Consider the following 25325-nt stretch of genomic DNA (forward strand, 5'->3'; position numbering starts at 1 on the left):
AAAAGCATAAAACAAATCCGAGTGAGAACGGACTTCAACGTTGTAGAGAGTAGTAGTAGTTTAGGTAGCGTCTGCTTTTCGTTTTCCAAAATTGCAAGAAAGGTATTGCCCGACAACGTGCAGGTGTTAGAGGGAACTAGACGCGGTTTTGTTTTAACTGAGTTGATTGAATTACTCTTTGACAGTTTAGACTTATTAATAAATCTGTTGTTGGAAACAAGCAGTTTCCATCTGTAGTACTTAGTCAGTATGGGAGTTCCAGCATTTTTTAGATGGCTCACGGTGAAATATCCTTCTGTTATTTGCGACTGTATCGAGGAGAAGGTAAACACTAGTATTTAAGTGAAAAACAAGTGTCAGCCATTGAAATTGTTAAATTTGTACAGGTCAGACATGGTCCAGATGGAAAAGCTTTGCCAGTTGACGTTTCCAAACCAAACCCAAACGGGGTTGAGTTCGACAATCTGTACCTGGACATGAATGGCATCATTCATCCGTGCACACATCCTGAGGATAGGTAAAGTTCCATCTTTTTTTCAAGTTATCAAGCCCTGTTGACTTGTGTTAACTAATGACTAATCATGAATTTCAGGCCAGCTCCAAGAAATGAGGATGAAATGATGGTTGCCATCTTCGAATGTATTGATCGTATGTTTGCCATTGTTCGCCCCAGAAAACTATTGTACATGGCTATTGATGGAGTGGTAAGTGACACCATTCATGCAAATCATAAGTCATTTCATAAATTCTTTTGTAAACATCCAAGGCACCGAGGGCTAAAATGAACCAACAACGTTCCCGCCGATTCAGAGCTTCTAAAGAAATAGCCGAAAAAGTAATGACCATTGCTACAGTCCGAGAAAGTCTTGTGGCAAGAGGGGCATATGTTCCATCGGAGAAAAGCAAAGGAGAACATTTCGACAGCAATTGCATCACTCCGGTAATGTCCTTTTTAATTGCCCATCTAAAAAAAACTAATTCCTTTACATCTGTTTTCACAGGGCACGCCATTTATGCACAGACTGTCAGCCTGCTTGCATTATTATGTGCATGATAGGTTACGCAACGACCCTGGTTGGAAAAACGTTTCTGTCATCCTCTCAGACGCCAACGTTCCTGGAGAGGGAGAACACAAAATCATGGACTATATTCGCCGGCAGCGAGCTCAACCCAGCCACGATCCTAACACCAGACATGTCCTGTGCGGTGCTGACGCAGATTTGATCATGCTCGGGTTAGCTACCCATGAGCCGAATTTCACTATTATTCGTGAAGAATTCAAACCAAACAAACCTAGACCATGTGAAATTTGTAACCAGATAGGTATGCTTGTTTGTTTGTTTCCTGTCAGACATCACGTGAACTAAACCGTTTTCTATTTGATGGATCATCAAGGTCACGATCTGAATGACTGTCAAGGGGCGGAGCGCACAAAGTATGGAGAGAACGACGAAATCGGGCCCAATATAGCAGCCGAGCAGAACTACATATTCGTTCGCCTCTACGTGCTTAGAGAGTATCTGGAAAGGGAGCTGCGGATGCCTAATTTGCCGTTTGAGTATGACTTGGAACGTGCCATAGACGATTGGGTCTTCATGTGTTTCTTCGTCGGCAACGACTTTCTACCTCATCTTCCGTCATTAGAAATTCGAGAAGGTGCTATTGACCGACTCGTAAATCTCTACAAAGATTGTGTCTACAAGACTAAGGTTATTTTTAATAATGCAATATTGATATTTGATTTGTTTTTAACCTCATTGATTTCAATTAAAGGGATGGGTGACAGACAGTGGGTTCGTCAACTTGGAGCGAGTGCAGATTATTCTATCACAACTTGGACATGCCGAAGACGAAATCTTCAAAAAACGTCAAAAGGACGAACTCAGTTTCAGGTATAAAAATGAGATTTAAAATATTGTGGTTGTGGTTTAAATGCTTATAAGTAACTGTTTGCATTATAGACAACGTATGAGAAACAAGAACAGGAGATTTGGAGGGGGTGAAGGAAGCCGACCCGCACATCTACCTCAAGGTCAATTTGCACCTCGTGCTGTCGGCAGAGGATTTAGCAATCCAAGCATTACAAATGCCCACCAAGAAATTCTTCAAGGCCGCCAACAAGCGCAGAATACAGAAGCCGCCATAAAATTAAAGGCAATGTTGCGGTCAGCGGTTAGTAACATACCCAATTATCCGTTTCATTTCGTAAATTTCACACATTTTATTTCCGTTTTACAGACTGACGAAGTTGAAGTCGTTGAAAAAGTTGAAGTTACAGTACAGAGGGGCGCTTCAAACAATGAACAGGGAGTTAAGCGCAAACGAGATGACGACGACGAAGATGATTTCAGCCACGACGAAGTGCGGTTGTGGGAAGATGGATTCAAGGAGAGATACTATGAAAGTAAATTCGCCGTTCCGCCCACTGATGAAGAATTTCGGTCCAAAGTCGCCCTCGAATATGTCAGAGGATTATGCTGGGTTCTCCAGTACTATTATCAGGTAATCAAATTTTGTTTTGTATTATAATTTTGAAGTAACACTACTATTTGGAATTTCTTGATTTCCAGGGTGTTCCATCATGGAAATGGTATTTCCCGTACCACTACGCTCCTTTCGCTTCAGACTTTTTGGATATTTCTTCTGTAATAACTATTTTTAAGAAAGGGACCAAGCCAGTAAGTTCTATAGTTCAAAGTTCTTTTTTGTTTATCACTTTGTTAATATTTGAAAATTATTACAGTTCCGTCCTCTGGAACAACTTATGGGCGTCTTTCCTGCGGCCAGTCGGTCTCATGTTCCTCAGCCTTGGGGAGAACTGATGGTTGATCCGGTCAGTACTTTATTGCATTTTTAAGTATGTATCTTATCTTATCTGGTTTGTTTGTTTGTTGTATTCACAGGAATCTCCAATTATTGACTTTTACCCGGAAGACTTCAAAATAGATTTGAACGGCAAGAAATTTGCCTGGCAAGGCGTTGCTCTTTTGCCTTTCGTTGACGAAAAGCGCCTGAAGAAAGCCGTCAAGTCTCTTTTTGATGAACTGACAGAAGACGAAAGTAAATCATTTTCACCAAATTCTCTCTCTCGTCCTGTGACTTAATCATGTTTTTTTAACTTGCAGAACGTAGAAATGTCCTTGGAGAAAATCAGATTTTCGTGGGCAAACACCACAAAGGCTACGACTTTATGCGAGGTTTGGCCGGGGAAGTTGCGAACAGTGCCGACGAAGAATTTGTTGCTTTCAAGATGGAATCTTCCTACTTTAGTGGCATTTCGGGGTTGGTGTTTGCCTCCGAGAAGTGCGTTGTGGCTGGAGAGTAAGTTTTTCTTTCATCAACTTCCTTCATTATTTTATCATCATCTATAATTATTTTAATCGCCCTTTTAATTTTTACAGAACGCTTGAATCTCCCGTTCAAGGACTGGAACCCATTTATGACTGCCACGTCGTTTGGTATGTAAAATATTATAGTATTGGGTTGTCTCCTCATTCATAGTTTCCCTTTTTGATTTTTGTAGCTTAAATTATCGCGATCCAATGCCGGACGACATACATTTCAAATATCCAGCTTGCCGCTTAGAAGGAGCCATGTAAGTTGTTTTTCTTGTTCGAGTAAAACCAAGAGCCAGTGTTTGCAAAATCTTTTGCGATTGAAATCGGTTTTTTATGATTTTGACTTTGATTTAAATATTTTTGAAATTCTTCGATTTTATTTTATTTATCTAATCATATTTTAAAATCAAAATCTTTTGTATGAAAATTTTTACTGGCAATAGCTGCTTAAATTTCCTTCTTTCCCAATTATAGAGTCCCTAAACCTGAATTGAAGCCACAAGATTTTGACGAAAGTAACAGCGGACCTTGGAGACCACAGATTGGAATGTCACGTTCAAACCAAAGAGGACAGCTTCATACTGCTGGTCATCGTATGCTGGGGTAAGTTATTTTGCCTGTTACTTTTTACCATTGTGAAGTTGTATTCACCTTTTCAATTGTTTTCATATAATTTCAGACATCACTCGCGTCCAAGACCTTATACTCCTGCACCATTCCCGCCAAGAGGGGGATCGGGACCTCGTCCAATGGGTGGACCTATGTCTTCAGCGGCTGCGTATTTTGATTCTTCGGACCAACACCAGATGTCGCGTGGAGACCATCGAGGAGGTAAAAGCAAAATTCATTTAAAAACTCTTTAGATACTATTATTTATGGTTTATATATGCCCGAGGAAATGCGTAGTTTGCGAGAAAATGGCAGGATTCGCTAGGTAGGAGGGAATTTTTAAGAGATGGGACCTTATTAAGTTCAAGAGCAACACCCCTGCAATTTGTATTTGCGGTAGGTCCCGTACATTCCAAGACAATTTCCCCTCAGGTAGGGAAGGAACTTTTCTTTTCTAGCCTTTTTCTTGCAGTCGACCAAAGGTTTGAAAGGGGAGGGAGGGATGTCGAGTAAAGTATACCCACTTATGGCCATCACATTTGACATGTGCTGATTTTTTGCCCTCCCCTTTAAGTTGTGGTCAAACTCGTGTTCACTGATTTTTGCCAAAACCGTACTTTCAGTCTATTCAGACTCGATGATCAAGAGATAACTGTCACCCCTCCCTTTTAACCCGTCAGAAGTCATAACACATCTTCATCCCACCTATTTTTTCAATTTTTCCATTTTTATTTTCACAGAAATCTTTTTTTATTTTATTTTCCTCGTCTCGTTCTTTTTCTTCTTTCAAAATGTCGTCAATCGAGAAGGGCCATTCTATTCATAGCGTCTGAGAAAAGGTGGGCAAGAATGGAAGAATCACCTTGGAATGCGGGCTGGTTGTTTTTCTTTGAGATCTGACAAATCACGGATCGGGCCATCCCCATACAAGACTCATCAGAGAGCGTTCGACGAGGAAAGAGGGGATTTCTATGCATTTTTATAACTGAGATATTTCGACGGAAAGAATAGCGTCCAAGAAAAAAAAAAGGAACAACGTGAAGGGAATGTTTTCGTAAGGGATGTGACGATAGTTTTGGGTAGTAGAGACTTTGCTTACTGGCAGGACTAACTGTTTGATGTTGTGGCTAAGAGAAATGGGCATGACGCAGCAAGTTAGGCAGTCCAAATACAGACAAATCTCGGTTTGTGAATGCTGCTGTGGCTATCGAGCACGTTCATCTTCAACTTGCCTTTAATAATATTCGTCTCGTATTTCCCCGAGTCTTGCCCAGTTATCTGGTGTAGTTTACTCGTTTTTTCTAATGTCCTTCCGAAAATAGGAGAAAAAAAGGGTAAAAATCTATTCGATGGTTGTGGGGGTGTGTGTGTTAGGTCCCGTCACCCAAGTCGATCGACTCTACCGTTCGGTCGAGGGAGAGAGAGATAATTTGTCTATTGTGCGCACGACTCCCTCCGCCACCTCCCCCCTCTCTTTTTTCCCCCTACTGTGTTGTGCACAGGCGACGAGGATGCGCTGCTCCATTATGAAGCGCAACGCCCCATTTATCTCTGGTAGTCTAAGTCGTAAGAGCTTTTGAAAACTGCATGATTGGCACTGATTGTTGTGTCGTTTGCCAAGTTACTACCACACACACGTCACTTATAATGTATGTACCAGCGTCGAAACGAGCCAGCGATACGCATGTTTACCAAATCAGCTTGCGGTTTTGAATAATATTCACCAGACGTTTCTGACGTTCCATTTCACCTCAAGTCATCAACAGCACGGCCAACGACGCTGTTGCCGACGGATAGTGACGAAAAGCTGATTAAAAAATTCTTTTGAAAGCCTCTTTTTTTTAAATTGATCGAATTTTCAAACGAATAATAAAAAAGGTCGTTGTGCAACTAAAATACCTGTCAGCGAGAAATGGACGGGAAAAAAGAGGACGAAATGGAAGTTGCATTTTCAAGTTGGGAAATTGCGTTATTAGATTCGTGTGTATAGCGAACAAGGAGGGGGTAACGGCAAAGAAAAGAGGAGCCGGTTATGTACACTGCGCCCCAACAAAGGAGCGAACGATAAGATTTTTTTTTTTTGCGCAGTTTGTGTATATGTGTGCGTGCGCGTCTCGGAAAACTGAGAGAGAGCAGACAGACAGACGCAGCAGAAGCAATTGTGTACGGTTGAGGGAACTAAAGAAAGCGTCACGTTTCGCTTCTTGAAGCCAACGACGACGAGCGACTCTACTAGGAGGGAAGGACAGTAGACGAGGAACGTCGACGTCGCTGCTGCTGCTGTTACTCTCCTTTTTCTTTCCTTTTTTTCTCGAGGAGCGCGCTCACACGCACACACACACAAGACCCCCAGAAGCAGCCAAGCCCTCTTGAGAAAGGAGTAATTCAGGTGGCCTTTCTCTTCCTCTTCTCCTACTACTACTACTCCCCTCTCTGCCCCGTCTCCCGCACGTTACCCGGGCAACGGGAGCACGTCGCGCACATCGTTTGTCGAAAGCACTCGCCACTCCAGCATCCACTCGTGCTGCCTTCTTCTTCTTCCTTTTAGATATAACGTGGATTCCTTCTTTTTCTTTTCTTTTTTCTTTCTTCGATGCTTTGCTCGCCGGCGAGAGAGAGCGAATTTCATTCGTCAAGATTCTCTCTCCCCACCAGTCGTCAGTCGTCTCATTTGCCGAGATATTCTCTCAACTGCCTCTCGACTATCTCGGCTTTTTAATCATTCATCGATTGTCTCTCTCTCGCTCAATCCTCAGAATGCACTCGGGATTATCTATTCCATTGAAAGTCCTCGACGCAGTTTTATCAATCAGTATCTCGTTCAGTAACGCCACCCAATCAATTTTTGGCGACGATTTCGAAGGGAGAAAAAAGGAAAGACACATGTGATCAATATCGTTCATTAACGCCATTATTCGATTATGTCATTTAAATATGATTTTGAAACACAAAATTTACTTGGGGAAAGTGTTTGGGTGCGGAATTTGAACTAGAGTCAATTCGTCCACGCGAACAAATGTTGACTCACTTGATGACAAGCTTCTTTCGGTTTATTATTTTCGTTGTTATGTAGTAGTAGCTGTCGCAAACTTCTTCCATAATTCCCTCTAGCGTGCCCCTCCCTTGTCATTTATTACGTATGGGATCTGTTTGTATGTTGGGGCGACATGATTATATTTTCTTTTCTTTTTTGTTATCGAAAAAATACGGCCGCCTTCGTCGTACGTTTCTGTTGTTTGAAGTTGGTCCGCGCGTTGAAGTGGTTCCTAAGTAAAGTGTCGACGCATTTTTTTATTTTATTTATTTATTTTTTGTGATGTCGAGTGACTTGTCATCGTGTTGGTACCCGTATTCTCGCTCTTTTTCGATGATGATTGCTGAATGAGTCGCTCCTGTACATACAGCACTCCAGTTGTCACGGAACTTGTCACGTCTGGCCCAGCTGCGAACGGTCTTGAACTGCGCGTTGGCGGGGTTTTTGAACGTCATCCGGATCGTAATATTTATATAGGTATAAAGGGCGCACAAAACTGACAAGTTTACTGTTCATGGGTCGAAGAAAGAAAAAAGTAAAGAAACAAATATTTTCGAGAGAGCAGCAGCAGTTGTGTGATGACGGAGACGAAAACTGTCCAGGCCGGAACCCCCCTCTCAGTATTTTCCTATGACGAGGGAGGATATCTTATAATATTGTAATACTGTACACTAGTTACAAGAGTATATTGTAATAGTCTGCAAGTAGTTGTGATGCCATGACCATTTGAATCCCCTCACGCACTCAGTCTCTTTTCGTTTTTCTCTCTCTGCCGGACAAAAGACGTACGTCGTCGCAGCCGAGTCCTCCTCATCTCGAGGATGTGGAGAGATAGAGGAAAAGGAATAACCAGAAATGTTTTTTTCTTTCCCTCCACCTTCTCGGGAATTGTTTTGTTGCCACTGAATTGAGTATCTTTGAGGTAACCTCGGACTCTGAGGTCAGTCGATGAACCTGTAACTTGAAGTTGTCAATGCTTACCATACGTGGGTGTGTGTAGGAGAGAAGAGACAACAATTACAACAATTCCCCCTGTTGGTACACAGACACTTCTTCCTCTTTTTTGTACTCTAGTCCACTTTCTTGTTAGTTACAATCTATTGGGGGGGGGGGGGGGCACCAATGCACAAAAAAGAGGAAGGTGTCAGGTGATGGGTTGTGTGTGCGCCCTTGTGTTATGCACTCGCTGAAGGACGTTCGAGGGCCGTTTTTTCTTCCTTCAACATCGCCAATTTGTTTACTCAACCACTCTTATCTTTGCTCACGAGGTCTTGACAAAAACATGAAAGATGTAAAGAGGGCGAGGCTTTTTTTCTCTCTCATTCTTTGTACCCTCAATTTTTTCCAATGGTTATTTTTTCTCCTCTCCCTTGTATGGGTGGGAATATGGCAATGTGTGTATGGGATGACCTGTCTGTAAAGAACTAAAGACCCTAAACAAAATCGTGTTTACTTTGATGATGAGAGCGAAATTCGAACGATGCGTGAACATGGTCGGACTGGGCTGCGGAAATCCTGGGAAAATTTTTGTACTCTGGGAAAAACTTGCATATCTATATCTTGTTGAGAAATCGTGAAACTTGTCGACTGTGATGGATTCTCTCAGTCTAATAACTCGCAGTAGATTTGCTAGTGATTTTTCCGTTTGTATTGCCATCCATTGGGTAAAAATTATCGTTTGACTGCGTTCGAATGAAAATCTAGCCGACTGCACTACATATAAAGGAATTTTATATTATGTAAAAAAAGGGGGGGTCGAGCGTCGGGTGGGGTGGGGGGGGGGGGTTGCGTATAGGAATGAGGCGAAGAAGTGTGCGGTAATGAGGGTGGGAAAGCGGAGGGGGTTTGCAGCTATTGTGGGGGAATGCATAAGGTCATCATCGTCAAATATGCTGAATTTGAATATGTGTGAAGTATTAGTAGTAGGCAGATACCTCATCTCCAAATATGTTTTGTTGGTTATTGAAGACTTTTCATTTCTTTTGTGTGGTGAATGTCTTGAGTGTGTTGTCTCTCACGTCTGGAAAAAAAAAGAATTGAGTGGCGAGGGTCATAGAAAGAGGAAGGGCTAGTTTTAATGGCTAACAATGGGCCAGTTCGACCGGAGAAGTTTTTTGAAGGAATGCCCTGGCCGTGCACCCCGCCCAGTAGCGAATTCCATAAGTTTCCCACTACTGGCCTCTAGTAGCGCAAGTCACCTGAGTAAACTTTTTTTCTTCTTTCTCTTATTTTTCTTCTTCTTCTTCCTATCTGGCCCTCTTGTTCGGTTGTTGTGTTGACGGGGGGGACCCTTTCGTATTTTCCCCACTTCCACCTTTGGTGTGTGTGTGTTGTTATTTATCCCGCACTCTGCGCCCCTCCTTTACGCATCCCAGGGACGCGTTTGTTGTATATTTTTTTAAAGGCTCTTTTCATCATTCCTTTATCGCTTTATATTCATCGAAATAATGTCTTGATACCACGGCAGCAGAAGCAACACAGTAGATGGAAGAAGGTATCGGTCAGCTGAACCGCAGGGAAATATTTTTTTTTTTTTTTACCTTCCTACCAACAGCTGTTCTTCACTGTTGAATCGTTAGCATAATAGGACTTGCTTCTTCTTCTTCGTTTTCTTAAGACCGTCCCTTTCCGTTTAGAGTCCAAGTGGTGGACGTAGAAGAAGAGATGGGGGGGGGGGAGAACAGAGGGAAGATATTCTCGTGTGGCTCTTTTGTTGATTCTATTTGTATATCTTTCTCTACTCCTTCGTGTGGCGCTCTAACCTCTTCTTTACCTATTTGTCGTCACATTCCACGCGTGCCTGTCAGCGTTTAACAACAGCATTGAAAGTAGAAAGGGGCGAAATGAAAACGAAGAGAGAATTGTTGTTAAATACTCTATCGGCTCTCAATCGGATGATCACTCTTCTCTTCCACCTTTTTTTCTTTTCCTTTCTCTCTTCGTACGGTCCTCTTCTTCTTCTTCTATCTTGCTCTGCTTCACGGTTACCGGGAACGACTCTCTCTCGTGCCCTTGTCCCTCGCTCCTGCGTGAAAAAAAAAAGAAAGATTGTAGAGGTTTCTTGTGTCATTCTTTTGCGACGATTCCCTTGACGTATCTGATGTTGACAAAGATTCAACATCGTGTCAATAGTTGGGAATTTCTGTTTTATTTGTTTTTCAATTTTTTTGATTTTCTTTACTTGCGTCTTTTTCTAGTGTTGTTGTTCAAGAGGAAATCTCTTGAATTCACCGGACCCTGCCTGTCTCTTTTGTCTATGGATGATGATATTTTTTTCTGACTTGTAGTTCCCTCTTGAGATTGCGTTTGCTCATGCATCAGCTCCGTGACTCGCTCTATTACATCGGTCACATCCGTATTACGCTTAGTATCCACTTGCCCTACTAATGCCTTATTCTACTTATACTCCACCAGCTCTTCTTCGTCCTTCTCTTCTTCTTCTTTCCCTTTTCATATGAACTCAATCGACAAATTCCTTTCCACGATTTGATTCGATACAGTAGCGGCTCCTTTTCTCCCTTTTTTCTTTTTTAAACGAGGGCATCATTTGATTTCTTTTCCCTTCATTTCGCGTCCAACTTTGTGTTGTCTGTCAAAAGCCGGTTGGATGGGCGATCCCGATTCGTCACGGTGTCCGTTTTCAACGACGGGACACGTGAGCCAAGGATTAGTCATTGGAAACGGCCTAGGCCATATGAACTCTCTCGACTCGTCCAACAGATTCCTCATTTTGATTCTCTTTTTTTTTTTTTTTTCATTTTGATTATTCAGGACGAGGTCGCGGTGGACACGACGATCGGAATCGATCAAACGACGGCGGCCGCTCTAGTTGGGGTGGCGGCGGTGGTGGCGGCGGAGGCAACGCCTATGCTCCTCCCAACGACTATCACAGACAGCAGCAACACGGACGAGGCGGCGGCGGCGGAGGATACGGCTACGATCAGCCAAACAGGTATGCTATTGTTGTTCCATTGTCCAATATATTTTCGATTATCTAGCATTGTGATGAGAGGGCTGGCTCACTTTTAATCTTGTTTGTAACAAGAGAGTACCCCGTAAAATCTTTCCGGGTCTTCAAGAGATTAGATGATGTAATGCAATAGTATTAAAGGACTTGTTCTTCTCTTTCTTTCTTTTTTAATGTGCGTGTTTTTATATTGTCAACGATGGTGCGCTTTGTGCACGTGTCGATGCGCCCGTCATGATCATTCCAGTCGGCGGAGGGTTAAATAAAAAAACTAAACTCGGAAAAACTACAAAGGTTTCTGTTGTCCCACCCGCCCGCTGTTGTAATGAACGTGATTTTCTCCATCTTTCTATTAATTCAACCGCGCCTCCCTTTTATGATTGTCGTACACAATAATCACAGAGCTAATGGGCTTGCGGGGGACGATTGAGGGAGACAAGTTCCGACAAAAACTTCCCACAGTTTGACATCCTCAATGCGTCTAAGGTGGAGAGAGAGGACAAATGATTTGATGGGGGAAAGAGAGAGAAGATGAGAGAGAAAAAACATAAAGGCAAAGAGAGAGAACCGGGCGACACGTTGCGCAGCGGGGGAGGAAAAGCTTGCTCGGATGATAAGTCACGTCCCAGTTTTTATTTCGTCACCGGGCGAAATGCTGCTGCAATTATTTGTCACCGAGTTTGTTTTAAACGAAAAAAAGGGGGTTATTCCTTTTCTGATTGTTGTTGTTGTAACTGGTGATGTGTGCGACGCCGCTGAAAGAAAATTAGCGTCGGCCAATGACCAATTATAAAAGCTTAATTGAAATGAGAACGGCGTGTTTTTTATTTTGGGTGTGGGAGGGATGTCGGAGCTAAATCGATCGAGCAAAGCGCAGAGTCTTGGGAATTGAACCGTGGACAGACCCGCATGACGTCGATCGCATCCGAAAGGTCACGGGAAGTTGTATTTGCGTCACCCCATGTCCTTCCGTCTCTCTCTCCCCCTTCTTACTCGTCGTTCGTCCCTTTGCACTCTTTTCACATTGTCCCTATTATTTGGCTATTTGTTATCTGACGTGTAATCAAAGTCACGCGTGAAAGTCTCTTGCTTGTGTACTGTACGTTTTAAATGTCCAAATTTAGATTTCCCCTTTTTTTTTATTATCTAAATTTTGATATTATTTTGGACGTTTCAGATTCAGCGGTCCACCAGCTACGAGTAACGTCCGCGGAGGAGGCGTCGGAAATCACTACGGCGGGTTCCAGCAAGGTCCTCCACAGCGACCCCCACCACCTCGGGTAATGTTTTTGTTACTCTCAGTGTCTTGATTTTGTCTTAGCTCTTAGAAATTACACACAAAAAGAGGTGCTGATAGTCGTCGTCGTTGATACATCACACCTAGTAATGATGCTCGTTGTTCGTCACGTACTTGTTCGCATTTCTTTTCACATTTCTGGCATTATTTGCGAACGGTGTGACAGGATATGCAGTGCAAGGATCGTTATCATCTCTCTTTTTTTTTGTTTCTTGTTCCCCTTTCACGTTCACAGTCTCTTCCGTTCACATCCAGCCCTCGTCTAATCATGATCGTTCTTTTCTTTTCACAGCAGGGAAACCCTCCTGGATCATCGGGGTACGGATACTACACTTCCGGTTACCAAGGGAAACGCTTTTAAAACAAAAAGATTTGACGGCTGACTTCATCGCGTAGTTTGAAATTTCTGTGGGAAAGAGAAACTTATCGCAATGTCAAAAAATTATCCAAACTAAAAATTCGATTAAAATTCGGCGTTACATACACTTGATTTTCATACTCGTCTTTGATCCGATTATGGTTGATTGAATTATCTGGAGGGGCCTACACTATGTTCCCAACGGCCCCAATGTTTTCATATTCTCACCCTCGACGGCTCTTGCGTCAACAGTAAAAAAAAGCCTAGCAGCGTCAAACGCTGATGAAATTTTCCTGGTGAGTGGTTAGTTAATTCAAGTTAAGGAATGACGTTAGACTTTGAATAATTTCCGTCGCATTCCCAGTCGAGTGCGATATACTTCACGACCGTGTGTAGATCTACGAAACGCGTTGAATCACGGAATAATTTCCTATCCGCTCGACTGACTCCTCGATTGGATATTGTGGCCCCGTATAGAATTTCGAAAGAAAAAAGAAGGAAAAAAATGTTGCGATATGGAGTGGGACGCAGTTCTCAGAAAAGCGGAAATAAAATAAAGGCAAAGAAGAACCAAAGAAAAGGAGGAAAATAAAAAGCCACCTATTTGATCCCTTTAGAGAGAATGACGTCAATGTGTAGTCTCTCCCTAAATGTAATATCAATGGTTATTTATCTATATAGCCGCGTTATCGAGTTGTCTGGCAATTTTTTCCACCAAATAAACATTGTAGGGCAGCGGGTGAAATCCCCATGACCCCCGACGTCTAACGCAGCGGGGCGGCCCCATTCGAGTTGTGCAACGTAATTAAACATTTGATGGAACAAGAAGGAAGCCATAGGATAGCGTCAAGTTATATATATAGGCCGCCGGAATAAAAGGTCGGGTATATTATCTGTTGAAAGAAACCATGGCAGCGGACATAATCATTGGAGAACGATCTCTCTCCCACCCTCACTATACAGTATTTATATATGCTGTAGTACTAAACGTGTGTGTGTGTGTGTGTGTATTTTATACACTATACACATATATATAGTCCGTTCTGGGCTCCCCTCTACGCTGTAGCAGAGGGTGAAGAGTTTATCTTGTAGTGTCCAGTCTGGTAGAAAAATAGATTTCGCAGTCCATCCGCTAAAGAAAATACGAGTTTGTTGTCGTGGGGTGGGGGGGAGACGATGGGGTGACTTGGTGAAAGTCCATGAGAACTCTGATGATTAGCTGCACGATTTTCGGTGCCCGCGGGAATTCCAGGAAAGTTTTTCATCCATCGCTATTTGTAAAAAATAAAAATAAAAATAAAATACAAATGAAATGGGGAAATAAAAAAGAATCTCTTTAGCTCTTGAAAAAGTTTTTATCGAATGGTCGCATCTGTTTGTACAGTAGCCAACCAAACGTGGGAAGCCACATACGTCCCTCACTCCCTCCCGCTCCTCCTCCACCATATATCGAGCTTGCTGACGCACTTCTTCTTCGTCTTCTTCTTTTTACCCCTCGGACTTTCATTCAAAGAAATGTTGTGGTCTGCCCCGCGATTCAATAAGATACGATCTTGGATGACATCTCGCCACCACCCTCAGTGTATAGGCCTTTTATAACGAAAGATCGCTATCATCCTATATCGGATGATTCAAATTTTACTTTTTTCCTCAAAATGTGTTCTAGGCCTATTATCGAAAGACACGCGTCGCGAGTCGGATGACACAGCGCGCAACATTTTCCTTCCTTCTTTTTTTGATAAGTCGACAATTATCCAAGTCTCCGATTACCCCCGTCTCTCTGCAACTGCCAAGTCAAGTCAAAGTCAAGTTGTCTAGTTTTCCTAATGGCGCACTTCAAAATCAAGGGGAACGTTAAAATGCAGTGCATTCAAAGAGGAAAAAAAAATTGCTAGGTTTTCACGGAAAATATTAAAACTAACTCTTTTCCTTGGAAATGATCGTGTCCTCTCCTGTGTTTTTTTTTAAGGAAGAATAAATATTTTTAAAAAATGTTTGTTAAAATAAATAAATAACAAGAGTACAAAAAAAATAATAATACGACGGGGCCAAAATAGAGAGGACATCCGCACGCGCACCAGAGTTAGTCTAGGGTTCGTTAACTGTGTCTTGTCAACTGTGCACAAACGCAGAGGCTCCTACCAATCCCGTTCGTTCTCTACTCTTATGGTATAATAACGACGACAGGCGGGAGCGTGCTGAACGACCCGGAACCAGCAGGTAGGAGGGGTGGTGGATGTCGTGTCCTAATTTCATCTCTTCTTTGCTCGGCTTTCGACATCGATTTAGCTATATACACACACACACACAAAGTTCGCGTGTTGTTGCCCGAGACTATACGACTAGATACATTTTAAGGACTTTAATACGCCCAGATGATGCTGCTGCTGCTGCTGGTACTTGCGCATGGACTTGCACAAATATGTGAATAAGAGATGAATAGAGTTCTCCTTGCCTAAGGGCTAGATTCGAGTGCACTTGTCGATGAAATGAGGCATTATGGGAATTTTTCTTTCTTCCAGCTTTTCAAACTTTTTTTTTCTCTCTCTCTCTCTCCCATCTTCTTCTGAAATTCTTTTCTTGTTCTTTGATCTGGCGACTGAGTGAAATCAGCTCCTTCGACGTCGATCCGTATCAAAGGGCGGATGCCAGGATCCGACGACGACGCCCCTGATGCCGCAGATGCTGCGGGTTCTTCGTCTTCTTCTTCCTCATGGTCCAATCAAGTTTAAAATGATGGAGTGGCAAAATGTTCTCTATTGTGTTCAATCGAGTCGGCTGAGTTCAGAAGAGGTCTTCTCAAGAGCATAGGGGAGGAGTGTATACACACGATGGAAGAAAAAAGGAAAATCGAAAAAACTGTTGGGTCCGGGGTTGGACGAAACGTATGCGTCCTATATATCTCCCCTGGGTTAGCTTTGCCAGGAGCCTTAGTCAGGATCCCTCCCTCTGTCTTTCTCTCGATCCTTGGAGTGGCCACTTGAGCGGGGGGACAAAAAAACTCGAAATTGGCAACTGCACCGGCGAAACCAACGGTTTCCATCTAGTATATATCTCACCCATCCATCTGCCGGCAGGCCACCATCCTGTGCTGCTGACGAATTTTTCGTTATATCCTAGATATATTTACTTACCATAACTTAATCTCCCTCTTGTAAATTTGATCGACATACTTGCTGCTGCTGCTTGGCTCTCATACCGACCTTTTTTTCTTCTTTCACGAGCACATAACAAGTGGGTTGGAATAAAAAACCTATACACCGCGTTGATATTGAAATTGTAAATACTTTTGAAGCCCTCTTGTGATTGCAACTGTGGGTGTAGTATGTATATAGGGAGTTGACGAGTTGTCGAGTAGTAGGTTAGAGTTGGGAAATTAGTAGACAGACACAAAAACTCTCGCGGCAGCTACTACTGTGCGCACGGGAACAATGGACGACGAGACGGCCATCTGGCACGTATTTTTCTATTTTTTCGTTCGGGATGAATTCGATCGGCAGTCTCACGGGGGAAACACAACACAACGGGAAAAGAATCCAATGCCGATGCAAAGAAAACAACATTTCCAGGCCTTGTGTAGGAGGAGGTGTGAGGGGGGAGCAGAGTCTACGGGCGAAATAGGCAGACAGCAGAGCGAAGTGAATGTTGACTGAGTCAACATGCCGTCTCCTCCATCAGCAAGTAAACAACAGCAATGAGAATATATATCTCACTTTGAATGGTCGGGTGACTCGGGTCGTCTATACTATATATACACATCCATCGCATTTCTTCCGTGTGGATCTTTCCATCATCTACGAACGGATGTCCTTTTTTTTTTCATAGGAACGAGGGTGATGGAGACTTGATTAGTGTTTGAAATTTGATTGTGTTTGACTTTGGTGTGAAAATTACGACGTCTTTCCGAAGGAATCGAAGGAAAAGCTTATAGGCCCCATTCATATAGCCGGAGAGAGAGTCTCTACTAGGCCGAAGACGAATAGAATAGAGTGAGGGCCTAAAACGAGCAAGAGAGAGAGAGAGAGAGAAGGGTGAGCGTCTTTATAGACACAACGGATCGAGACTGTTTAAGTCGACAGCAGCAGTACAGTTCTCGCTAATCTGTTTAGACAGCTAAGTAGAACTGCTGCTGGATTGCCAACCGAGAGTCGAAGCCACTTGAGATAGATCGAGTCGTTTTGACTATTCTCTTTTTTAATACCTTAGACCTCTTCACTCTTTCCCCCATTTCTCTATTTCTACTGTTGTCATTTCCCTTCTAGTTTGTAGAAATAATAATAATAAAATTCAGGCGTCATGCCTCCTTGTCCGCGGGAGGAAACCGGTTATATTCCCTACATCCGCATTGTACATATAAATAAATACCGATAAATACGCGGATAGCCACTGTCTAAACTGCATGGCGCTGTGTATGTGTTTATGTGTGTGCTGTACGAGAGCGCAGCAGCGTAATAATAAGAAATAGATATTTTTGTCTGGCGTCGCCAAGTTCTGTAACTGATGACCAGGGACGTCGCTAGCAGGTCGATTATTACAGAGTGGGGCTCGTCCCTCTCCACCGACTGAAAGAGAGGGTCAACTATACCGCCTCTTATACGGTTACGCTGACCTCCATCTTGTTCGATAGTGTTAGCTCTATGTAGCAGCCAAAGGCTTGGCTACATAAAAATTAGAAGACACAGGGCCGAAAGGGAAAAAAAGAAAAGGGTGCTGTGCTGCACAGGGGCCAGCGGTGGGTGTCACTTCAAGCTGACCGCGACCGACTTGATTTGTTTCGGATGGCTCTCGCTATATATCGACACTGTGCTTATTCTTTTCATATGGTAAATTTTTTCTCTCGCTCCTTTCTTTCTTTTTATTGCAAAACTCTCCAATATAAGGAGCGCCCTCCACTCTTTCCCCTTCGTGATGCGGCGCCCACACTTGGTCTGCTCGTGAATGGTCCTCAAATCGGTCATATCTGGCAATGTTCAAGGCAACTTTGTGTCTGCTGTCACTTGCCATCACTGGATATGCCGAACTGAACGGGGTTTTTCCGCTTCCAGGCCCGCGCGCGCGCGCATTCTTACAACTTTTCCCTTTTATTGGCAATTTTTGCTTGTGTCACTGCATACGATTTAAATAAAGAATAAGCCTTTTCGATTCTTTGCGTGGGCTTTCCGATAAATTCGAGGCAAACATCTACCGTATGGAAACTATAATAGCGAATATTTTCTGGATTTTTGTCTTTGAGTTTTCAAGTTTAAAATAGCAAGAGCAAAGCGAGATCTTATAATATTAATTAGGAACTTGTAAAGTAAAAGACAATCATTAGTAAAACGGGTTAAAATTGTTTTTTTTAAACTACCATTAACGGAAGTTATTATTGACTTAATGTGGCGATTTCGGTCTAAGGGGGCTGGTAGTTAGGGGCTGACAAACTAAAAATCCTGATTCGTTTCACGATTTCGAACGCGGGTGAGAAAACCGCTTTTATCGTTTATCAGCGGTTTGGATTTGGGGTGGGGGGTCGATATTATTCTTATCGATATATTAACGATTGCAAACATTAGTGTCGTCTGCTCCTTTTGTTTCAAACGTTTCGAAAACGGAAAAAGAGACGAAGTTCAAGATTACAAAAAAAAACAATCACTTCTTTTGGAAACGAACGTGGTTAGAACAACAAATAAAATTACAAAAATGTGGTCGTCAAGTCAACTCTGATGTCACGATTCTTCATGCTCTCTTCTCCATGCTGAACATTGGACAGGTAAATAAATCTTAGAATACAAATGAAATGGTTATGCTGGTAGCTTAAATAGAAAAGTTAAACTCTGTTCCAAATTTATTAAATTGTAATTCCTGACTAGCATTTATCATGTAGGCCTAAGCCCCCTGTCAATGCATGGCAGTTTGTTTGCACTAAGTAACCTTCTCCTTTGTGCAGATTTATTGAGGCCTAAGCCAGACATCATAACTACAGGTTATCCAGTTTCGCTTGGTCTGGTATTGATTTGTCACCAGCAACAATCTCAGTATTATCGCTTGGGTAAGGATTTTGTTACTATTATTAACCTGTGACCTGCCTAGGTATATGACTTGCATAGATGCAGTGTAATACATGTAAACCTTACATCCTCTTGTTTATTAACAATAGGGTTTACCCATTGTCTCATTTTGAACTTTTCCATACTAGTTGTTTGACTTGTTTCATCTTCAAATATTTTTTGTAAACCCGTTTTTAATTTTTAATTTAGATAAACAGCATCCCGTTTGACGTCCTTTTTCCTATCCCGCCTGGTGGATTTTCAACTTTTCTGCGGATGAAACACTTGTGGATGCCTGGCTGTATTTCCCAGGCTTAAAGGTAGGAAAAAATTATCTCCATTCTTCCTTTTTGTCTCTTTGCTTGTGTTGGTTATAAATCGTTAGACAGTATGGGGTACGATTATTCCTGAGCTATAGGCGATTGATTGAAACTGTTTTCTCTGTGGCGTTTTTGTTGACTCAGTCAATTTTTTTTTTTTTTTTTTTTTAACAGTTCATTTGTTGAACGACTGCAGCTTAGGCCTGGTTTTGTACTCTCAACTTTTTCTGTGGGAAGACAATCAAATTCAAAAATATGTTAACTTGACAATTTTTTGACCTTTTGCCACACCGTCTCCGTTAATTTCCGCCGTTTGTCTTTCTTTTTCTCTTACTCAACTCTAAGCAAATCTCTTTAAACGTATCCCGAGCTTATTGTAACGTCCAAGGAATGAGCTGACGGTGTCATTTCAACTTCTCTGACGCATATTGAGCTATAATAAAATGTCGAGCCTGTCTGGAATCCAGAAAGAGGGCACGTATGATAAGCAACCGGATATTGCTTGTTCTCTTCTCCTCTCAGCCTCGCTCTTAGCTCTGCTCGAGGGTTTTGATATAATATCGATATAACGCACCGGATAAGTACTGCTGCTGGTAAACATCCGCGTGCACAACGCCAGGAACGTTGGAGTGATGGGGTATATATTCTACAGCACTGAGCTGATGCTGTAGAGAAGTTGAAGTTGCTGTCTTCACCTCTCCCTCTTGCCCTTTAGACGTAAGCAAAATTCACAATGCATCAGCAACGCACGTGTCCATAACAGCCAGCACCCCTTTCACTCTATAATAAAGATTATAGCAGTGTGTATACATTATAATACTTCCCTTTTTTTCCACCCCGTGTGTTAATTCACACAACGTTGGCGCTTATTATAATGATGATGATGATGATGATGATGAATTGATGATGACAATGATGACGCGTTGTTTGGACACACGATCACAATCACGTCCTATCAGAGAGAAGGTGAGGGGAGATGTGGCGGAAGGGATCAACGTTTTCTCATATTTCCGTTTTATGAGTCGTGTGAATGACAAAGATCATCTGACGGGGTATTAGATGTAGGGGGATAGATTTGATATGTTGCACAACAGAGAACGAGAGACTATATAGGCTTAAGATGCCGGGGTAAAATGATGTGTGTATTTCAAAGTTAGCATATTTATGTAACATAGTGATGACGTGTTTGTCAACGGATTGGGATTGGGGGAGAGATAAAAAACGTGGGGAATGCACGGGAGATGAAGGGATGGAGAGATTGATTTTATATAAAGCCATCGTGTTCGGCAAACTGGAGGGGGGAATAAGTTGAAACAACAGCAAACAGCTTATACCAACGAGTAGTCTACTAAAAGATGTAAATAGAGAACTAGAAGAGGATGAACAAGTTTGACGATACGCATATAGGGGATAATTCGGACCACTGATTCCAAAAGATTCGTGAAAAAAATGACATCATATTTACTGAATGAAAATTGAAATCGAATAAAAAACGCCACAATAAATCGGAAAAAAATAACGGGATCGAATAGAGAGAGAAAGAGAATAAGAGAGACAGTCGATTAAAAAAGAGTGAGAGACGGAGCAAACACCGAATAATAATGAACACACGAATATAATGCGGGAGTGGAGATTTAAATTAATAAGAAGAGGTGTGAAAAGGAGATTTTTAATAGATATATCATTTAACAGAAATCGTCTTTACCAACGTCCATTGTGCAGCGGTAGGTACGCACTCAAACTGTTTTGCTGCTGTTGAGCCTGTTGCATTTGGGCGTGCTGGTGATGATGGTGATGGTGGTGGTGGGGATGATAGGGATGCAGCGACGACGACTGAGTGTCCATCAATGCCTGGCGATGAAAGCCGAGCGAGCCGAGAGCCTGGCTGGTCAGATACATGGCCGAAGTGCTTGGGTGGTGCTCGGCAGCGGCAGCTGCGGCTGCGGCGTGATGCAGACCTACTTGCGACTGGGACAGGTGAGCCGCTAGGTGATGATGTGGGTGATGGGGATGATGAGAGTGATGACTTGGAGGAGCGACGCCCATAAGACCCGAGGAGGTCGGTCCTGGACTTGGCGTGCAATCGTCATCGCGGCAACCAACCGAAGACGGCGACGGCTGAGTCCCGAGAGTTGTGCTGCAGGAATTGTCGCCGCCGCCGGCCGACGAAGCCCCGATGGGCCCACCTCCGTTGTTGCTGCTGCTGACCAAAGCCGATCCGTTTTCCGCCTTGCAATCCTTGTTGACCAGCGACGGAACCGACACTCTTTTGGGCGAGTTCTGTTCAATTCAATGGTGGGATATTAATCATCTAGCGTTTCACAACAAATCGTTTCACGGCAATTAGAAATGAAATAAAACTGATTAGATCCATTCAAGAAATGAAACGAATCGGACGACTGGCTCCGTGTGGCTGTGGTAAAGGAGTTGAAACCCTTTCACGAACGGTGCTTTTATTCATAATATCTAGTGGATCGACAGTCAACGACAATATATCTATTATCAGACGCTAATATGCTGTCAGGGATTCCCCCCACATCGCCAAACTGATATGAGAAAATCGACCCGTTTCCCATGAACCGACGGGACGCTTTCATTTGCATTCGGTCAAGCGGAATCCCCCCATACCGTTCTTCTCCCTCCGTGTGCCCAGGCCTATACCCACATACATGCGCATCACTTTAGAGGGGAATATGTAAGATGGGCTAGAAAAGAGGGAGTTTTTTTTACACATCTTTTTACATGTCCGGCGCTGTGTTTTCAATAGACTTTTCACCGTCACTCCCCCTCCTTTTGAGTTGAATTTTTCAAGAAAGTCCCAAATATTGGGGTATTTCGTGGGAAATCCTATTGCTTTGCGGCGCATTAGATTCACAAACAGATGAGATCGGATAGATTGGATTATCTGCGATTAACCCCCGCTAGGCACTAACGTTCAATAGAAATGAAATGTTGATTTACCTGTTGATGTTGAGATCCAATATCAGCCATTGCCTTTTCTTTGGCCTGTCTTTTGCATTTGTAGCGATGATTTTGGAACCAAATTTTCACCTATTGTTGATAATATAATAATAAGAGTCAAATTTGGTTTCAATCTCGCCAGTTGTTTTTGGTTAAAAGCCGTAATGTTTTTTGTTTTTACATTGAAAGAAAGAGTTTTTTGTTACCTGAGTAGGAGTCAAATGAATGAGTCCGGCCAGATGTTCTCGCTCAGGAGCCGATAGATATTTTTGCTGCTTGAAGCGCCTCTCCAATTCGTAAACCTATTTCAAAAAATTTCAATTCACTCATTAGACCTTGAGATGGCTGCTTGGAAAAATACCAGCATGCGTATATAGACTCTTTCATATGTCGTCAGACTCGATTATGACTAGTCATGCTGTCACACACAGGAGCCAGTAAAAAAATACAGAATTCTAAAGGCTTTTTTCTTCCATACGATTATTTTCCGTCACGTATCAATATTGGCTTTGCTGACATCGTCCGATATCTTCACGGACGGCTTCAAATGGGAAAGAAACTCTTGATTCAACTCCAGCAGCTATCGGGTAATTACTCAGCAGCATCGTCAAACCTTACCGAGTCATTCACATTGAATTTAAAGCCATTCACGGCTCTTTTTATTTGCTGCTGTTGGACTTGACAAACGAACGATGGGACACGGGCGTAAATTTGTACAATAAAAAAAAGAATAGGAAATTTTATTTGGCGATTTTTTACCTGGGCTTGCGTGAAGAGAACTCGCCGTTTGCGCCTCTGCGCGTGAAGCGGAAATTGCACGCCGCACTGCTTGGGCTCGCTGGTCATTCCGCAGGCCGCGCTGATTCCCGACATGGACATGTTCATGTTCATGCCCGTCATGTTCATACCGGTCATGTTCATTCCGGCCATGTTCATGTTGACGGATGGCGCAGTCGAACTCATAAGACGACTCACTGCATAGACGGTAAAATAACACACATAGGAAAATGTTTAGTGACCATCACTGTCAATGTTATAAATGTGTGAAAATTCTGAAATTTACCGGTGGAAAGGGTGTAATCGGTAGCGAACCGCGGATCCCCGCTGCTGGTGCTGTACCAAGGAGCCGTTGGGGCACGGACGTCACCAGACACTCCGTAGGCCGAAGCGGAAAATTCCGATGCTCCATTAGTGTACTGAGACCCGGATGTCGTGGTAAAAGCTGACGTCGTGGCCGGAATGTGACCGCCACCCGAATGCGGCGGCGGTGGAGGCGGATGGGAAGAATGCATTCCCAATTGATGGACGCCGAACGGAGTTGAAACTGGCACGCTCATTGATTTGTTGTTATTACTGCCGTCCGTCAAGTTACTAATCGAATTTAGCAGCAGGTAGGATTCGGTTCCGGTGCCGTTGGGTTGTTGTAGCTGTTGGAGATCCGAGTTTTGCGAATCTTCACCGATTGAATAAGGTTTCAATGGACGAGGAGGCAGAGCTACTGTTTCATCCAGTGGGCTCAAAATGTCAGTGACTGAGAAATTTGTTCGGTACTTGGGACTCACGGACATGACATTGGCGTTGGGATTTCAAACCTGCTCCAGTGCGGTGCAATACGTACAATTTACTGCTAAACCCACTGGTGACGTTGAATAGTTTTTTTTTTTTCGGGAGGGAGTTAAAATTAGAATTTCACGAAAAGACGGAAGAGTTTTTCACGTTGGAGGTTTCGAGTCAAATCAGCGGCATGGATATAACGATGCGAATGGATTGGGCAATGAAAACACTCTGGGTGGAAGCGAGAAGAAGTGCGTGGCTAGCTAAGCGGAGTGGCTCTCTCGGCCGAAATCAAGGACGATTACAGAAGATGAGTGATGATATGATGAAGTCGAGAATCTCTTGAGCCACGGTCAAGGATGTTTTTGCCAATCTCTCATCAATCGACACAATCGTTCACCGACACACATGAACTCGATTACCAAGAGGTTCTTGATTTTTGTTCTGATTCTTCTTCACTCTTTTTCCTTCTTCTTCTTCTTTTTTTTACTTAATGCGAAGAGACACTCGACCGCAAAGTGTCGGGATAGCTCTCAGGCCGGCCAGGAGAGAGAGAGAGAAAAAACAACACACGGTAGCGCGCAGAGACGAGAGGCCGATGAAGAAGTCGCTCGAAGAGTTTGAGGGCGCTCAGAGAACCGGTGGCGAAGGTGGTCAAAAACGGGCGAGAAGACGACGAAGAGAGCTAGAGAGATGAGAGCGCGTGAGAGTCTGGAGAACGATGAAAGAGAGAGAGAGAGAGTCTTGCTTGCTTAATGTTGATCAACAAGCCTGAAGAGGATGATGGGATCACAGGTCAGTTCAATCACTCAACTCACTTGTGTCGCACTCACCCAGCAGCAGCCACTTCCTCAAATGCCTCTCCAAGAGCTCCTCGGCAAATCTTTGAAGCATGGCACTTCACCCTATACCAAGCCCAAGACCCCGGCGACGACCAAGGGCGTATACTTCAACAGCCACTCCATTGGGTCCTCTCCACGTCCAACCAATTCACGCGCAACCGGCCCGGATCCCCCCTCCGCGAGCCGTCCATTGGTTACTCGCTCAGTTCAAAGGGAGGAGCTAGATTCCGGAGGCGCCGCCAATCGCGCCCCTTTCGCTTCCGCGCGCTGTGTGCTCTCTCTCCTGGCTCTACTATTCTTTTACCTCCCCATCTAAAGTTGGCGGTTTCAGCGTCTCTAGCGTCGATTCACGATTCGAGTTTTGGAGTAACGGCAACTTTGAATTTCCTTTTTTCCACCTTTCCTCCAATATTATCTGGTCAGTATATATAAAGAATGTCAATACTTACCATCGATATTGCATTCATCCGCATTGGGTTGACGACAGCACTGAATCACTCGGTCCAAGGCCCTACATCGTGTCTCGCAATGGTGGCACTGTCAGACTCGATCGGGAGTTTTGGTGTGTTTTTCACTGTAAGGATCGATCAAGATGCGGAGGAATTTTGTTGGTGAAATTGTTGTGCAGTCATTGTTACAGACTTGGATGCGTACAATATCAACGACTAAACTAACGCGATGATTTTTGAAACGTTCGGATCTCTGACGAGGAAAGCTTGTGTGCGACTGTTGCCCAAGAATCCTTCTCGACTCTATGCACTGTGTCCAGTAGGAGATCAATAGCACCCGACTCGGATGTTAAGAAGAACGCAGGGCCGGATTTTAATTAGCAAGCTGGCGCTGAACGCCGGCCTTCTACTACCGTACAGAAACTGAGAGAAAGACTTGATGATGTTGACTCGCAAGGAACTCTAGTGACCGGTCGAGTAGAAAACGCAAACGCAGCTAATTGCTGCCAAGGAACGAAGGAATAAGATAGAGAAAGCAACTCATGTCGTATGATTGCTGAGCGACAGTCG

General features: G+C 43.3%; 2 protein-coding genes across 4 annotated transcripts; one reads left to right on the forward strand and one right to left on the reverse strand.

Moving 5' to 3' along the window:
• The first annotated feature begins 68 nt into the window (after positions 1 to 68).
• Positions 69 to 12749, forward strand: LOC124340842 (5'-3' exoribonuclease 2 homolog). 3 transcript variants are annotated; one of them, XM_046793571.1, is made up of 20 exons: positions 69 to 324; positions 387 to 517; positions 593 to 704; positions 767 to 940; positions 1002 to 1323; positions 1396 to 1709; positions 1774 to 1892; positions 1962 to 2172; positions 2239 to 2502; positions 2571 to 2678; positions 2744 to 2833; positions 2904 to 3060; positions 3126 to 3321; positions 3402 to 3458; positions 3524 to 3595; positions 3813 to 3941; positions 4018 to 4169; positions 10744 to 10933; positions 12126 to 12228; positions 12541 to 12749. In XM_046793571.1, the coding sequence occupies exons 1-20, from the start codon at positions 250 to 252 to the stop codon at positions 12604 to 12606; spliced, it is 3042 nt and encodes a 1013-aa protein (XP_046649527.1). In that variant the 5' UTR covers positions 69 to 249; the 3' UTR covers positions 12607 to 12749. The 3 variants fall into 3 exon arrangements, with proteins under 3 accessions (XP_046649527.1, XP_046649526.1, XP_046649528.1); XM_046793570.1 differs by having other exon boundaries at positions 70 to 324; positions 12538 to 12749; XM_046793572.1 differs by having other exon boundaries at positions 70 to 324; positions 10753 to 10933; positions 12538 to 12749.
• Positions 12750 to 20070: 7321 nt separating this feature from the next.
• LOC124341052 (homeobox protein Nkx-2.4-like) lies at positions 20071 to 25281 on the reverse strand. The gene is made up of 5 exons (XM_046793949.1): positions 22974 to 25281; positions 22670 to 22884; positions 22117 to 22212; positions 21911 to 22000; positions 20071 to 21229 (listed from the first exon to the last, which is right to left on the reverse strand). The coding sequence occupies exons 1-5, from the start codon at positions 23476 to 23478 to the stop codon at positions 20651 to 20653; spliced, it is 1485 nt and encodes a 494-aa protein (XP_046649905.1). The 5' UTR covers positions 23479 to 25281; the 3' UTR covers positions 20071 to 20650.
• Positions 25282 to 25325: the final 44 nt, after the last annotated feature.

The sequence above is a fragment of the Daphnia pulicaria genome, chromosome 5 (genome assembly GCF_021234035.1).
Source record: "Daphnia pulicaria isolate SC F1-1A chromosome 5, SC_F0-13Bv2, whole genome shotgun sequence".
Taxonomy (NCBI): Eukaryota; Metazoa; Arthropoda; class Branchiopoda; order Diplostraca; family Daphniidae; genus Daphnia; species Daphnia pulicaria.

Excerpts from the sequence above, each read along its gene's own strand:
- LOC124340842 (XM_046793570.1), top strand. The coding sequence starts at position 250 with ATGGGAGTTCCAGCATTTTTTAGATGGCTCACGGTGAAATATCCTTCT. Across the intron at positions 705-766 it reads ACATGGCTATTGATGGAGTG|GCACCGAGGGCTAAAATGAA; the intron begins GTAAGTGACACC and ends TAAACATCCAAG. Across the intron at positions 1,710-1,773 it reads ATTGTGTCTACAAGACTAAG|GGATGGGTGACAGACAGTGG; the intron begins GTTATTTTTAAT and ends TTTCAATTAAAG.
- LOC124341052 (XM_046793949.1), bottom strand. The coding sequence starts at position 23,478 with ATGTCCGTGAGTCCCAAGTACCGAACAAATTTCTCAGTCACTGACATT. Across the intron at positions 22,001-22,116 it reads TTCATTTGACTCCTACTCAG|GTGAAAATTTGGTTCCAAAA; the intron begins GTAACAAAAAAC and ends TATCAACAATAG. Across the intron at positions 21,230-21,910 it reads TTGGATCTCAACATCAACAG|AACTCGCCCAAAAGAGTGTC; the intron begins GTAAATCAACAT and ends TGAATTGAACAG.